The sequence below is a fragment of the Dothidotthia symphoricarpi genome (assembly GCF_010015815.1).
Source record: "Dothidotthia symphoricarpi CBS 119687 unplaced genomic scaffold P153scaffold_3, whole genome shotgun sequence".
Taxonomy (NCBI): Eukaryota; Fungi; Ascomycota; class Dothideomycetes; order Pleosporales; family Dothidotthiaceae; genus Dothidotthia; species Dothidotthia symphoricarpi.
The window spans coordinates 1,209,315-1,223,249 of record NW_022985010.1 but is presented as its reverse complement, the minus strand read 5'-3'; the positions used below and the strand labels follow the sequence as shown (position 1 = coordinate 1,223,249).

Genomic DNA, 13,935 nt, shown 5'->3' with positions numbered 1-13,935 from the left:
AGCGGAGCATAGTAAGGGTGGATAATCCTACTATATTGTAATTTGGGCTTATATATGCCCCCCAAATCCAACCATCCCCCTACTTCTACTACTACTGCTACTCCCACTACTACCCTCCCTCTTCCGCATCCGCCTCTCCACCCCTCCTTCGGACTCACCGGTCCCTGAATCCGCACGCCGCCGCCGCATACTAGCGGCTGGACTCGCACTACTCGCATCCCGCTTCTTCCTGCGCAGCGGCGTCTCGGGACTGGGTGCTAGGCGTGTGGAGTCGGGTTTCTTGCGCTCTGGGCGCGGGGAGCGTTTAGCCTGCTCGGGGATGGTGTGTGGGTGCGTATGCGCATGCGCATGTGTGGGGGTGGGCGCGGGGTGGATGGAATCGTGGGTGTATGTGTACGTTTGGTTGTGGTTGGGGATGTAGGTGTAGGTGTTGTTGTTGTTGTAGGCATGATCGAGGTTGAGGTTGGGGTTGTAGTCATGGCCGTGGTTATAGTCATGGCTGTACCCATAACCATGGGTGTAGTCCTGGCTGTACGCATACCCATACTCCTGGCGCGGACTCGATGTCCTGGATCCATGTGTTGGTACCGATGGCGATGGCGCCCGTCTCACCCTCCTCCCATCTTCTCCTATCTCCTTTCCCTCTCCCTCTACCCCAACCTCCTTTTGCCCTTCCCCTTCCTCTCTTCCCCCAGCGTTTACAACCTGTCCTTCCAGCCACCCATCCAACGCCCTCACATCGCGATCCACACACACCAACCTCACCCCCTCGAGCACAAGCAGGCATGCGAGGCCGTACGCGAGGAGGTAGAATGTGCGTGGGAGAAGGGTGGTGAGTGTGTATGTTAGGAGGGGGATGAGGGGTATGGTCATTTTGAATAAAGAATTGGATTGTGTAAAGTGAGACCAGCTCAGAGAATAGAAACCAACAACAAGAAACGAAGATAGAGAGAGAGAAAGAACAGCCTGTATGAACGGGCGGGTCGGGTGTTTAGATCATTATATATACACGTCCCCACAAACTCTGGATGGTATGGGTAAAGATGCGTGGATGGGTTGTGATTGGATAGTCGAGGTGTGAAAGTGAAACCGCGCGTTTGTTATCTCGTGTTCTTGGTTTTTGCTGCGTTTCATGTGCGTGTCAGGGCTAGGGTACCGTACCGTGCCACACCACACCACGGCTTATTCGAGTGTATGTGAATTCCTTCTTATCTGCTGTTGCTTTTACTTGTACTCTACTTTCGCTATGCAGAGATGAATAGTAAGTGGGGTAGTGCGTAGGGGGTGTGAGATATGCAAACCCCCCCCCCCCTCCCCTTCCCCCTTGCCGCGAGAGGAAGTAAGTAAGAATAGAGAATATCCAACACCATGCCATGCCGACCGTGATACAATGCAAACCCAACCCAACATGCTATCCAAAACAAACCCAAAAATCATCTCCCCCTCTCCCTCAAAACCTCATCATCCACCATGCGCGCCCCCCACACCATCTCCTCATCCACATCCACATCCACAACAGCAGTAGCCTGCGACTCGAGAGCCCAGGCGCGCGTATGCGTAAGCGCATGCGCATGTGGCGAATCCTGCACATGTCCCATTCCATGCGCAAGTGACAGTTGCGCGGCAAACGGCGACAGCAGGGCAGACAGCGGCAGCCACCAGGGGCGGACGAGGGCGCGGTAGAACAGCGTGGGCAGGACGAAGGGGTAGCGCGGGGCGTGCATGTTGACGGAGAAGGGGTAGGGTGAGGAAGTGGCGAATTGGGGGTGGCAGTGGATTTCGCTGTTTGGGTGTTAGTTACCTTGTATGTATATGTGACTGTAGTTTGGGATGGGGATGTGGATGTGAAAATGAAAGGGGGAGCAAAAACATACCAAGCGATTTCCTCTCCAACCCACCACAACGCCGCCATCATCAGCAGGAGCCCAAGCCCCGTCAGCCCGCCGATTCTGCGCCACTGCGTGCCCTTCCGCGATACTTTTAACCGCTCGTCCCAGACCCAGGATCTGCACGACCGCCAAACAGACATATGTGCATTATCCGCCGCACACGGACACTCAGCGTGCACAACGCCCACCTTGCGCCCCATATCCCCCTCCTCCGCCCCCTCGACCTGATCATCCAGCCTCTTCATCCCGCGACTCGCATCCCTTATACTAGTCCGCGCAGCGCGCAGCCTCTCATTCATACGGTGCAGATGGGTAAGTTCCTGCTGTCTCTGGCGCTCAGCCTCGTTCTTCGGGATCTCAGTAGGGAGTTTCAAGCCCTGGAGTGTGTCTTCATCTACCTCATCACCGGGACACATCAAGTCTTGCAGAGAGTTTATGGTCGAGTCGCCGTAGTCTGCTGAGTCGTGGCGGGCGGACTGGATGAGGGCGTCGAGGGCTGAGGAGGGGAGGTGGGGCCGTTTTGGTTCGAGGGGGGTGATTCCGGGGAGGGAGGCGGAACGCTTTGTTGGGGATTTGGACTTTCGGGGGCTGGTTTGTGGGGGGGATTGTGAGCGCGAGCGTGTTTGGGGGGGGTTGGTGGTGCGTAGTGCTGTTCGGGGGCCCGGTGTGTCGACCCATGCCCCAGTGACGATTGGGGTTTTGGGGTTCAGTATCGAGCGTTCTACGGGCGCGGGCGTGGGCGTGGGGTCTGGTTCTTCTGCCGGCGTCTCTGGCGCTGACTGTGGCGTGTTTTCAGGCTTTTGTGTCTCTGGAGGTGGTTGATCGTATTGTGATGCGGGACGTTCTGCAGCGGCGGGTGGTGGTGCGGGCGCGTCCTCGACCACTTCCTCCTTCACCTCGGGAGATGGACTCGGTGCGTCGTTGACCATGGTCTGCGACGAGCTGCTCTGCTGTCTTCCATGAGCAGTCTTTGGCCGCGCGGCCTCGACCCGCGCAGGACTCGGCGTGTTCGACACCCTCGCCAGGCGGCGAAGCAGATCCTGCGAGTCTTCCCTGCGAGTCCCCGCTCGCCTAGGCGGGACCCTCTGCGCGCTGACAGCCACATCGCGCTCCACGACGCCTATCGTCTCGGCGCTCTTCTTGTGCACGGCGATGGGCGAGTGTGCCGTGGTGGTCCCCAGCGTGGGCTGCGACCTGCTGAGCGCCTGCCATGAATCGGTGCGTGTGCGCGGTCTCTTCTGTGGCGAGCCCGTTGCGTGGTCGGGCAGGGAGGCGACGCTATTGGCCATGCTCTTCGACACGCCCTTCCCCGACCGTGCCGACGGCGACTCTGCCTCGCCGTCCCGTGTCGTGTCCATCTGCGCCTTGGCGACGCCCTGCTCCCTCAGGCTCTCCATCTCGCGCTGGCGAATGTCGTCGAGGGCCGTGTTGCGCGGGATGTAGGGCGTCGAGGCGAGGATCGAGGCCTCGTTGAGGTCAAAGGTAAAGTCCCAGTCAGCGTCCTCGCCATGGCGCGGCGTGCCGTATGCGCTCTTGCGCGAGAGGGGGCTGTCCTCTATGGAATGGCGCGGTGCGTTGGCATAGGCTGCATCCTCGTCGGCGGGGACCGGTGTGTGCTGTTCGCGCTCCTCCTCATACGTAATGGTGCGCATCCACTTCATGTTCGTCTTGCCCTTCCTGCCCCAGCCCGCCGGCGCGTGGATGGCCGGGTCCGACCTCATCGAGCCGCTGCTGCTGGGCGGACTCCCACCGCCAGACGATGCGCGCGCGTTGGCTCCCTGAGCAGCTTCATTGCGGGCGTTATTGCGCTCGAGGTTGTCTATCGTCAGGCCGACGCGTGGATGCGTGCGCGCCTTGCGGAAGGGCTGCGCCTGGCCCGTCTTAAGGCGATGGTCATCGCGTTCCTTCTGGATCATCAGCCTCTCAAAGTCGTCCGCCTCGCTCTCGAGAGACGTCAGCCCAGAGACAATCGAGTGCGCGTCGTCCTGTGTCGCCGGCTCCATCCTGCCTCTCCCATCCGTGACGTGTGTGTAGTGTATATCGACGAGGCGTGCAGTCCGCGAGCGGGGTCGACGCGTGCTGGCTACTTATACGGGCGCGATTGTGTCGTCGTGATAGGGCATGCTAGTTCCAAATTCAATGTCTACGCTGGGTATATATGCAGCTAATTTATTCAGTCGAGTCGTCGTTTCAAGTCAACATTTGCACGTGTTTTGTTTTCCGTCTGGTGTTTGGTGAACGCGACGGAGATGGCGCTAGGCCCACTAGAGCTCGAACTCGGCCTGTCACCAAACGGTATTTGTCGAGGCAACAATACGCGACTGAGAGTGGGAAACATTTCACTTTCTGATGGGAATTGATCAGCGTGTGCATGGCATTGATCAACATCTGCATGACATCACAGCTCCTGATGCTCAATCGCCTTCAACCGTCTCTCCACCATCTCCGCATCAGCCTTCCCATGCTCGTCTCTCCAAGCCCGTAGCACCTCTTCGCGCATAACCCGCCGCGGCGCCCGCTTCCCCGTGAACAGCTCAAACTGAGCAAACGCCTGCTCGGGCAAAAAGTCCAACCCATCCATATACGTCCACAACCGCGAAGTTTCATCCCGCACTTGTTGCATCAGAGGCGTGTTGAGCGTCCTGTACTCAATCTCCATGACAACTCCTCCCGTAGCACTCTGCATCCACTGTGGCGGCAGCGTAAACTGTGTAGCGGGGCCGCCATCTATGGGGTCAGCGGGTATGCATGAGATGATTATCGTAGGTTGGCGGAATCTGTCTGGCCAGACATCCTCTCGGCTCTTTAGTATGTGGAAAGTGGGTTGAGGTCCTTGCCGCCCGAAGGACGGCATCAGCGTTGCTCCTGTTGAAGACGAGACAAGGCGAGTATAGTGGGCAGCTATCTTCTCTGCCTTGTCGAGAGTTCGGTTGAAGATGACAATGTTTCTCACTCCCAGCTGCAACAGCGCGTACACGGCTGCTCTGGCCATGCCACCAGCTCCAATCACCAGTCCGCACGTCGCAGGTCCGACGGCATTCGCTGGTGATAGTCCTCGCCGTACGCAAGCCCATAGACCAATCCATTCGGTGTTGTCCCCATATAGCGCTTGAATAGGACCAGATTGGCAGCGTTCTCGAAAGAGCTCGACATCGCCAGGCACACTGCCATCTTCCTTGAGGTGACGGACAGGTATGAGCGTATTTACTGCACCGATAGCTCGAGCGTGGCTACTGAGCGAGTCGGCGAGTGAAATGACTTCAACTTTGAAAGGCTGGATGACGATACAGCCTCCAAAGTTTGGATTGCGGACAAGCTCCTGCAGGCTGTTCAGGGAAGACGTCTGAGCCCGCAGGAGACGATGAGGCATACCACAAACCGCGTAACCAGCATTGTGCATGTCTGGTGTTACAGTGTTTGCAAGGCGTGCACCGACAAGATGGATATCCATCGAATCATAGATGAAAGTCGCATATAAAGCCCGTGTAATTTCTCGAGCTGTTAGCCACGAGATTTCGGGATTGTGTTCCGCTCGAGTCGCAAAATCGGCCTTCTCCCTCCACGAATCCGGCGTAACGGGGGTGAGGTATTGATTGAGGCATGCAGAATGACGGCCGGCTCGCCCACTGTCGTAGCACACAAGAGGTATGGGACTATTGCTAGTGCCGATCCTCAACCTCAAGTCTTGGGTAGCAGCGTCGTCGTATGTCGACATGGCTGGGCGAGTGAAACGAACGACACTGCAACCAAGGTGCACAGCAGCCTCGTAACACGCAACCCAAGATGCGTCATCCCAAGGCTTGTCGCTATGTAAATGTCCAATGATTTTGGTACTGCCTCTTGATTGCATCACTTCTGCGAGCGTATCCGATTCCAACGATAGGTCAAGAGTTGCAAAATCAGGCGCCATCCGCAGGCCGTGATGTAGATGTTCAAGATACGAAGCTCGGCGTGAATCATCGGTCGAAACGGGAAGTACGTGATATATGACCGGAATAACGGTACTCCTTCGAATTTTGGATATGCACTTGCCAATGTCGTCCGCTCGGTCGGACTCCAGTTGTTGTTGATGTACATCAGGGTCAACGATGACCTCAAAGGCATCCGATCCACACTCAAGATCCTGTATATCAACTTCTTCCTTCATCAGATCAGCTAGCGGTGCTTGAACTACAAAGGTATGTTTCCTGAGCTCGGTTGGCACACCTGAAAGCGGATAGCCAGCTTCTGGCGAAGGAATGGCATGTCGTACTGGACCATCAGAAACATTGCAGGACATGATCAGTGATAGAAATTTGAGAAATGTTCTTTGAGCTCGCTTGAGAGTGAGAAATGCTGGGGCTGCCGGTTGTTCTGTAGGTACAGCAGAGCGGGACACGTTTGTCTCCGGGAGGTTGTAGAATTCGAAGTTTGAGCAGCGGCGAAGAATTGGCGCGCTAAATGCAACCATATCTTTGAGTCGTTGGAGTCCTACTCCACCCAGGTACTCATGTAGACTGCGAAGATCTCGTACGACATGAATGACTGGGTGCGTCCTGGCGAACTCTTGCATCAGCAATTGACCGTTTCTTTCTAAGGATCCCCCATTGCAGACGATGATTGAGTGCTTGCTGTGCACACGTAGCGCGGTCCGTAACAACTCTTCTTGTCGTAAGTTATGGTTGGGAGCCCCGAATTGCTTGCGATACTTGGCAGTAGAGAAGCCAGTCGCTTCTTGGAACAGATCATCGATATCAATAACACGCCTGCGGCACGCCATGGACGCGATAACAGCTAGGGTGGACTTTCCAGTGCCACGCATACCAATCAGCACAATGGACGCATCGGCTTCAAATGAACGGCGGAGTTCACCCGGAGGAGGAAATGGCACCGGCGTCTCTCGAGGCGTGGAGCGGACGCTTGAGTTCACCATAGCTGCTACTTGTTAGTCAATTCCAACTACACAAGAGCTGCATCACCTTACGCATACCATCTGCATCGATAATACTGTGCAAATGCGAGCCCATATCTCGGGGAACATGTGGCGCCCTTGGCGTAGAACAGCCACTGCTCACTGGGCTGTCGTCGCTCATAGCGGCGAAGGGCCTTTTCGTCCCAGCTACAGCAACAGCCATGGCGAGAGGTGCGTCTCAACTTGTTCGCGCTTGTGAGGTGATTGGGGAGTGCTTAGACTCTATGCAACGGATGCTGCAATTGGCAAGAGTTGTGGGTATAGGATTGTCTCAAAGAAGCAAGAGCATCTCAACCCGGTGGATGGTATAATAGAACAAACAATCCCTGCGACACATCCTTAGCTGATGCCATGGTTCAAGATATGGTGGAGGTGTCGACAAGGGATGTGTGGTGGACGCGCGATGTTCGTGTGAGTGGATAAGAGTTCTTCCCCACATCACCCAGCCATATGCCGAGGTGGCCCAAACACTAGCAGCCCGATTCGATCTGACGACAAACTTACTCACACGTCACAACTTCAATTGCCATTTTCGATTTATCGTATGTTCAATACCCCATCGGTGCATATCATGTGAGGGGGAATGGTACGATGTGAGCGCGACAGCCCGTATCTATCGACCCAATTAACCGTGATCCAGGAAGACGCTGCCGTACGACGCCCGAACACCATTCATCTTGATGCAGTACTATAGAAATATTCCAAACTCTACAGTTCGGAGCTGTACAGCCGGGGTAGCTCATGCCTGCACAAGGTCAGGCGAAGCGTCGGCGTGCAAGCCAGGCGACAGATGGACCCGCCAAACGCACTAGAGTCTCCAGGGCTTGCGACCAATGCCGTGTTGCTCGCGAGAAATGTGATGGAGTGCAGCCAATGTGCTCGAGTTGTTCCATGTCGAGTAGAGGGTGCACGTACACCGCGAACCCCAAAAAGAGAGGCATACAGCCAGGGTATATTCGGGCCCTTGAGCTGGCACTCGCTTGGCTATTTCAGCTCAATGCCGATGACGAGACCTCACTCAACGACAAGTTAGCACAAGGCGGTGCTTCTTCTTTACTGCTCAGTCGGGATTCGAAGGAATCCAATAGACTGCACAAGAAATGGCGAAAGAGCTCATTCTACAGAGATGTTGATAAGCTATTGTCAGGAGGAGAGACTTCCAGGCATGAACCAGCGGAGCCACTATCACCTCGAAGTGATGATGAGGATTCAGATGTGGATGAGATGCGCGTCCCTCCCGTCATTCAGGGTGAGGATTTTGATCAGGGTAAGCAAGACGAGGCTGGCCCTGGTGGACTGCTGCACCAGCCCTCATCTGCGTTCTTGCCACACGTTCTACAGAGTCCCAACCTGGTCTCCTTACCACCTGATTGCTGGCGATTGTTGGAAACATACTTCACTTACATCCAGAGTTGGTTTCCCATATCCGAAAAGCACGATCTTTTGAAGCTATCATATTCATATCCAGCCCAAGGACTTCCCGTCTCTCCCGACCTACCAGAATCAGGCGCTCATGCGGAACTTTGGAGTATTCTGGCAGCAGCTTCCATTTACGATGGAGGTAATATGAGTCAGTTCGAAGATCAAGACCATCCCTCAAAGACAACACCTAGACAACTATACGACACAGCCAAAGCATGGATACCCAACGAATTTGGCGGTTTTGACCTGGGGCACGTCAAGGCACTTCTCAATCTTGCGATATTCAACGTGTCACAGTCATCCATAGAGCCTGCCTGGTTGCTTGTCGGTTGTGCTTCCCGAATTCTTGAAAGAATGAACAATGCCTCATTAAACGCAAGTTCAAGGCTAAAGCACACTGTTGCTGGTTGTTTCATACTTGATACTATTCTTGCTCTGCAGCTAGGTCGACGCTCGTACTTCCAGCGTTCTGATCTTAAACAGCTTGGCAGCATCAACGAGGACAACATCGAGGAGTGGCAGCCATGGACTGGTGGTCAGCATACCTCCTCACAACAACAAGCAAGAATACCAGTGATGTCTATCAGTAGCTTCAACTGCCTTGTGGAAATTGTCGATATCTTGGCCAGTTGCGAAGAACAGCTGTCCTCCGGTTTCTCTGCCGATCATGCCTCCCAGCGATTTGAGATCTGGAAAGCCTCTCTGCCCCCGAAACTTGACTATCTCCGATTTGACAACACTACTACGCCTTTGACTCCACCGGCAATTTTATTACAACTGGCTTCTTGTACAACCGCTCTCTCCCTGGCTCCGTCGGAACCACGATTTCATCAAATTTTGCAGATGCTCGAACGAGCCCAAGAACACATAGGTCTAGCAAGTCTGCCACCGGTCACGAGCTATCTACTAGGAATTATTAGGAAATATAGCGCCCGGCTCACTACGAATCAAGCATTGCACGCCCGTATCGAAAGGCTGCACCTCGACATCGCTCAAACATGGCAAATTTCATCTTCTGCACTTCACACAACTCAAATCCGGACAAACGAAACTTCAAAAACGCTCCCAAGACGTTCTATCACAGCTATGCAGATGCCAACTCCAGACTCGGTTCACAATCCTCTTTCGCGCCCACAAACAGTTCACCAGACTGCTGCAACAGGCATTATACAGACCATGCCAACCCCACACAACTCCATTGTACCTGACTTGCACACCACGTCGAGTTTGTACCAACCAGACGACGCCTTTCTGGGTCTGCACAGCCCGGTATTACCTGATCCTCGCTACCCAAATATGACAAACGACCTCGAAAACTTCTTCGACGATTTGGCCTCACTGGACAGCACGAATAGGCTTGAACACCAGCCACAGTTCATGCAGAATCTGGGATTCGCGCCAGACGCAAATATGTCTGATCTGTTCGGCGACTACATGCCATTGCAGTCATCCGCTTTTGTGGCGCAGGAGAATCATGAGTCTATGCCTTTTGATCAATACAGCTTTTTCGATGGAAGTTGAGTGGTCACCTCGAACATGGACCCAACGACATAGAATGCCCCTCGTTGGCCTTCCGTAACACGAGATTCTTGCACAAGCTTGACGCCATCGTCATGCGGCAGATCCCAAGACGTGGACGCGCGTTTCATGTCAACTCCAAGACACGCTACACATTACACCTGGAGACGGGATGCTTGGCGGTTGCCATGGACCCAGAGCCATGGACAGGAGACCTGTCAAAGAGATGTGCAGACAGAAAAGAGACAGAAGAACAGCAGGCACTGATGCTATTTAGTAGAACAAGATGTAAACGCTTGTAGATCTGTTATATTCCAACGAAACAAATGCAGAACGTCGCAACCCCAAATATAGCAATCGATCAAGGTTTGCAGTGTTCTCAAACTCAAATACGTTGGCGCAGCTCTTCTCGATACACGAGACCAATACACAAGAGGCGAACACGCTGCTCATCACACATTGTACACTATGGCGTGCGTCATCACCCGCTGGTTCAAGCTCACCGGCTATCCAATTGTCTCTGTTGTAGATCAACGGGCCTTTGGACCCCTCATTCTTAGTGAGACGCGTAAGCTTCATGTAGTTGCGCGCCTGAGATGCAAATCTAGCGTCTGACTTCTCGATTTAAGTGTTGGAAGGCATTAGGTTTTGTATACGCCTGATGGCGTTGGACCAACCCAATTTGGGTCGTGGTGACGATACGCCAAGTACTACCCCACAGCGTCTCGGATCGACGGCAACCCTGCTCTTTTGCTCCAAACCTCATGTCTTCATCCAAGTGAGTAAACTCTATAACGGGTGTTGGTTCAAATTATATGGTCAATTGTTCGTCCAAGAGCTCCTGCAGCATTACAGCAAAGACGCGAACTTGGCAAAGACAAGACCATACAATGGACGGCCAAGTGAGGGGAGAAAATTGTCTCACACTGCACAGCCTCAAGACTCACCTTCGGACCGCAGCACGTAAGCGGGGAATACCTGCAGCCTGAGACAAGGCCTATACTACGATGCTCCGTTCGTGTCATCTTTTCTCTTGATCATACCAGCACTCTAGGTGTACTTGGCATTAGAGAAAGAACATCTCACTGGACAACACGAGATGGAATCACATGCGTTTGAACAAATCATATCTTTTCTACACCATCTATTGGTCAGTGACTAAGCCTTGCCCCTCCGAAGGAATACGGACGTGTAGTCGTGCTTGGAAAAGCATGGCAACTGGCATTAGACTGGAGACAAGGCGGGAAGGCAACATGAAGCTCTACTTATATGATCGGTGCTCTCTTCTGTTTCATAACTGAATTGCTGAGTACTCTTTTCCCAACTTCTATTCAATACAGGTTTTCGTTTGAAGCTCAGCTATCACTTCACCATGTCTTTCAAACACCTCTCCCTCCTCGCTTTGGCGAGTTACGCGTTGGCTCAGAACACTACTGTTCCAACCCTCGAAGCCGCTCTGGCATCAACTGCCAGTCTCTCTGCCTTATCAGGAGTTCTCGCCATGTACCCCAACCTCCTTGGGACTCTGAATGGCGCAACAGATATCACAATCCTGGCGCCGTCAAATGATGCTTTTGGGGCAGTTGACAACGCAACACTCACAAGTCTGACCGCGAACGAAGGGCTCATCACTGCCCTCCTCCAATACCACGTCCTTAATGGCAGTTATCCTGCCTCCGCAGTTACCAACACAAGCACGTTCATCCCGACCTACTTGACCAACCCGCTCTTCACAAACGTTACAGGAGGCCAAGTGGTTGATGCTGTCTCGTCGGGCGACAATGTCACATTCTACAGTGGTCTTCTCTCGAATTCATCTGTTACTACAGCCGTATGTTTCCAAGAATCGTATGTTTGTACATGTTGCTGATTACGAACTACCTATAGAACGTCAACTTCACTGGCGGAATCATCCACATCATCGACAGGCTTCTCGTCCTCCCCGAAGTCGCTTCCGACACCTTGTCTGCCCTAGGCCTGACCTCGGTTCGCGGTGCGCTCAATCGTACAAACCTCGTCGAGACTGTGAACACTACACCCAACATCACTATCTTTGCTCCCTCGAACGAAGCGTTCCAGAGCATCGGCTCTGCTCTTGGTAATCTTACCACAGAAGACCTGACTGACATCCTGACATACCACTGCGTCGCTGGCACCATTGGTTATTCCTCTGGCCTTGAGAATGGAACTGAGCTCGAGACCGTCAATGGCGAGAGTCTCACCATTACCCTCGGGCAGAACGGCAGTGTGTTTGTGAACAATGCCAGGGTCATCACTGCTGACATCCTCATCGCCAACGGTGTTGTCCATGTCATCGACGAGTAAGACTTCACACGCTTGTTCAACATGATAGCCCAAGCTAATTTTTCGAACAGGCTTCTGAACCCCTCCAATGATACCGCTGCCAACCCTACTGCTACTGGGGGCGCCCCGGTATTCCCCGGCGCTTCCTCTGTCTCAGAGGCTCCCTTCACGTCGGGCCAAGCCAATCCCACTACCACAGTCGCGCCAGCGGCTACGTCCAATCAAGCTCCTGGCCAGACCACTACTTCTTCAAGCAGGGCCGCCGCGGCTCCTACTGGCGTTGTTGGTATGGGTGCGTTGCTAGGTGCTGCCGCCGTCTATCTATTGTAGATGAGATGGAGTTTATTTGTCATTGTGTACCAACATGGGCACATAAAACTCAAACACTAGCCATGAGGAAGCACCGAAATACTGCCTGGCTGTCTGTACGTGGTAACTGTCGAGCAGCAAAAGATCAACCGCTCGATTTCTAGCTTGCTCGGCTAGTAGATCTATGTACTCAACGCGACAGTAACTGATATGGGATCCATTCAATGTATGATTAGTACGACTTATGCTCCCAAGAACTCGACCATGCGTGAAATGCACTATGCCAAGCTGCTGCTTGGAGGAATCCCCTTGAGCCAAGCGTCCCGCCCCCTACTAGTTTCGCATAAATGTGCCCGCCAGCGTCCTTGCCTTGCGCTAAAACCTCACGACATCTTAGTGCTGCGATCGACAGTTACCAAACATGGAAAGTTCGGCTGCGGGAAACACGTGGGGTTTGCTCTAGCCAAAGATCATCTACTTTAATACCTATGGGTGATCATGTCACCCTTCAATCACAGCCGATCCTTTCAATCTCAATAGCAAATGATCCTTTCGTCATCATTGTGATCCTCGACAGGGTGCGCCCTCCCAGCCACTGTTGTTATGTCGTTGTTCGACAAGGACCTGCCCAATGGGGTTTCGTCCGAATCTACATTGATATTAACCAAGATACGCTCCGAACATGGCCGGGAATCAGTGACGTTGTCTCAAGGACGCTAATTGCTAGGATAATATACTAATCATTCAAGCGGTCAAATTTGGAATCATCTAATACTTTCAGGTACGCACGTTGGTATGGTCTTGAAAGTTTCCTCGCTGATTGTAGACAGAGAATGTCACTCCACGCCGTTCAGCTTTCTACAGCAGCGCACACATGCAGCTGTTATCAGCCAAGCACGAGCTTTAGACATCGATTGGCGAGATCGCAGATTCTAGATCGCCGACCAGGTATCTTCCGCGCGAACTCAATCAACAAGTCTAGCACTTGCGCGCTTCACAAGGTTTCGACCAACCTGGCAATCACCGTCGGAGCATACTCGTACACAACTTTCTCCCGTCACAGTCGGCCATGATGTGCTGCAAAATGCTCGATGCTTAGAGGCGGTATTACCCGTTTCTATACTCGCCAGCTTCGCCGCATTGGCTTTTCTTCCACAACTGCAGGTTTCCGCCAGGACGGTCAGTGACATGCGCTTGTGGTGCATGGTTCGGAGTGTATACCAGCTCAATCTCCACCACATCCGGGTGGAAGCCGCCTATCTCGATCTGCCAAACCTCATTCGGAAACTAGTGCGGCGTGGTCCAGCTACCATTCGATGGATGGTGTGAGATGCTTTTGCTTTCGTTGTTGATGCACCAATCCTCTCTGTTGGTAATCTCCCTGCACCACGAACGCCCATATTTCTTTTCGGCAACTCTGCCGCCGATACCACCGTTCACAACTGCTATGATGTGCACCGGTTCCCAGACCCGAGACTTTGGGTATTTGACATTTCGCCAGAACGTCCCGAAGTTCCTGAAACGTTTATTTTGTTCTTTCGA

General features: G+C 53.3%; 6 protein-coding genes across 6 annotated transcripts; 2 read left to right on the top strand and 4 right to left on the bottom strand.

Annotated features, from left to right (window-relative positions):
- Window positions 1–15: 15 nt before the first annotated feature.
- P153DRAFT_158658 (uncharacterized protein) lies at window positions 16–1,295 on the bottom strand. Its single transcript, XM_033662251.1, has one exon. It carries the CDS (start codon window positions 871–873, stop codon window positions 49–51), a length of 825 nt encoding a protein of 274 aa, XP_033527923.1. The 5' UTR covers window positions 874–1,295; the 3' UTR covers window positions 16–48.
- A 138-nt stretch (window positions 1,296–1,433) lies between these two features.
- P153DRAFT_381964 (uncharacterized protein) lies at window positions 1,434–3,892 on the bottom strand (the record flags this gene model as incomplete). The annotated part of the gene is made up of 2 exons (XM_033670094.1): window positions 1,434–1,782; window positions 1,875–3,892. 2 exons carry the CDS (start codon window positions 3,890–3,892, stop codon window positions 1,434–1,436), a joined length of 2,367 nt encoding a protein of 788 aa, XP_033527922.1.
- A 395-nt stretch (window positions 3,893–4,287) lies between these two features.
- On the bottom strand, window positions 4,288–7,003 carry P153DRAFT_381963 (uncharacterized protein; the record flags this gene model as incomplete). Its single annotated transcript, XM_033670093.1, has 2 exons — window positions 4,288–6,803; window positions 6,859–7,003. The coding sequence occupies 2 exons, from the start codon at window positions 7,001–7,003 to the stop codon at window positions 4,288–4,290; spliced, it is 2,661 nt and encodes an 886-aa protein (XP_033527921.1).
- Window positions 7,004–7,355: 352 nt separating this feature from the next.
- On the top strand, window positions 7,356–9,783 carry P153DRAFT_332420 (uncharacterized protein; the record flags this gene model as incomplete). Its single annotated transcript, XM_033665509.1, has 2 exons — window positions 7,356–7,433; window positions 7,481–9,783. The coding sequence occupies exon 2, from the start codon at window positions 7,582–7,584 to the stop codon at window positions 9,781–9,783; it is 2,202 nt and encodes a 733-aa protein (XP_033527920.1). The 5' UTR covers window positions 7,356–7,433; window positions 7,481–7,581.
- A 1,051-nt stretch (window positions 9,784–10,834) lies between these two features.
- P153DRAFT_158395 (Fasciclin-domain-containing protein) lies at window positions 10,835–12,577 on the top strand. The gene is made up of 3 exons (XM_033662249.1): window positions 10,835–11,611; window positions 11,668–12,101; window positions 12,156–12,577. Exons 1-3 carry the CDS (start codon window positions 11,153–11,155, stop codon window positions 12,412–12,414), a joined length of 1,152 nt encoding a protein of 383 aa, XP_033527919.1. The 5' UTR covers window positions 10,835–11,152; the 3' UTR covers window positions 12,415–12,577.
- A 693-nt stretch (window positions 12,578–13,270) lies between these two features.
- On the bottom strand, window positions 13,271–13,818 carry P153DRAFT_158438 (uncharacterized protein). Its single transcript, XM_033662250.1, has one exon. It carries the CDS (start codon window positions 13,632–13,634, stop codon window positions 13,359–13,361), a length of 276 nt encoding a protein of 91 aa, XP_033527918.1. The 5' UTR covers window positions 13,635–13,818; the 3' UTR covers window positions 13,271–13,358.
- Window positions 13,819–13,935: the final 117 nt, after the last annotated feature.

Excerpts from the sequence above, each read along its gene's own strand:
- P153DRAFT_158658 (XM_033662251.1), bottom strand. The coding sequence starts at position 873 with ATGACCATACCCCTCATCCCCCTCCTAACATACACACTCACCACCCTT.
- P153DRAFT_158395 (XM_033662249.1), top strand. The coding sequence starts at position 11,153 with ATGTCTTTCAAACACCTCTCCCTCCTCGCTTTGGCGAGTTACGCGTTG. Across the intron at positions 11,612-11,667 it reads ATTCATCTGTTACTACAGCC|AACGTCAACTTCACTGGCGG; the intron begins GTATGTTTCCAA and ends AACTACCTATAG. Across the intron at positions 12,102-12,155 it reads GTTGTCCATGTCATCGACGA|GCTTCTGAACCCCTCCAATG; the intron begins GTAAGACTTCAC and ends TTTTTCGAACAG.
- P153DRAFT_158438 (XM_033662250.1), bottom strand. The coding sequence starts at position 13,634 with ATGTGGTGGAGATTGAGCTGGTATACACTCCGAACCATGCACCACAAG.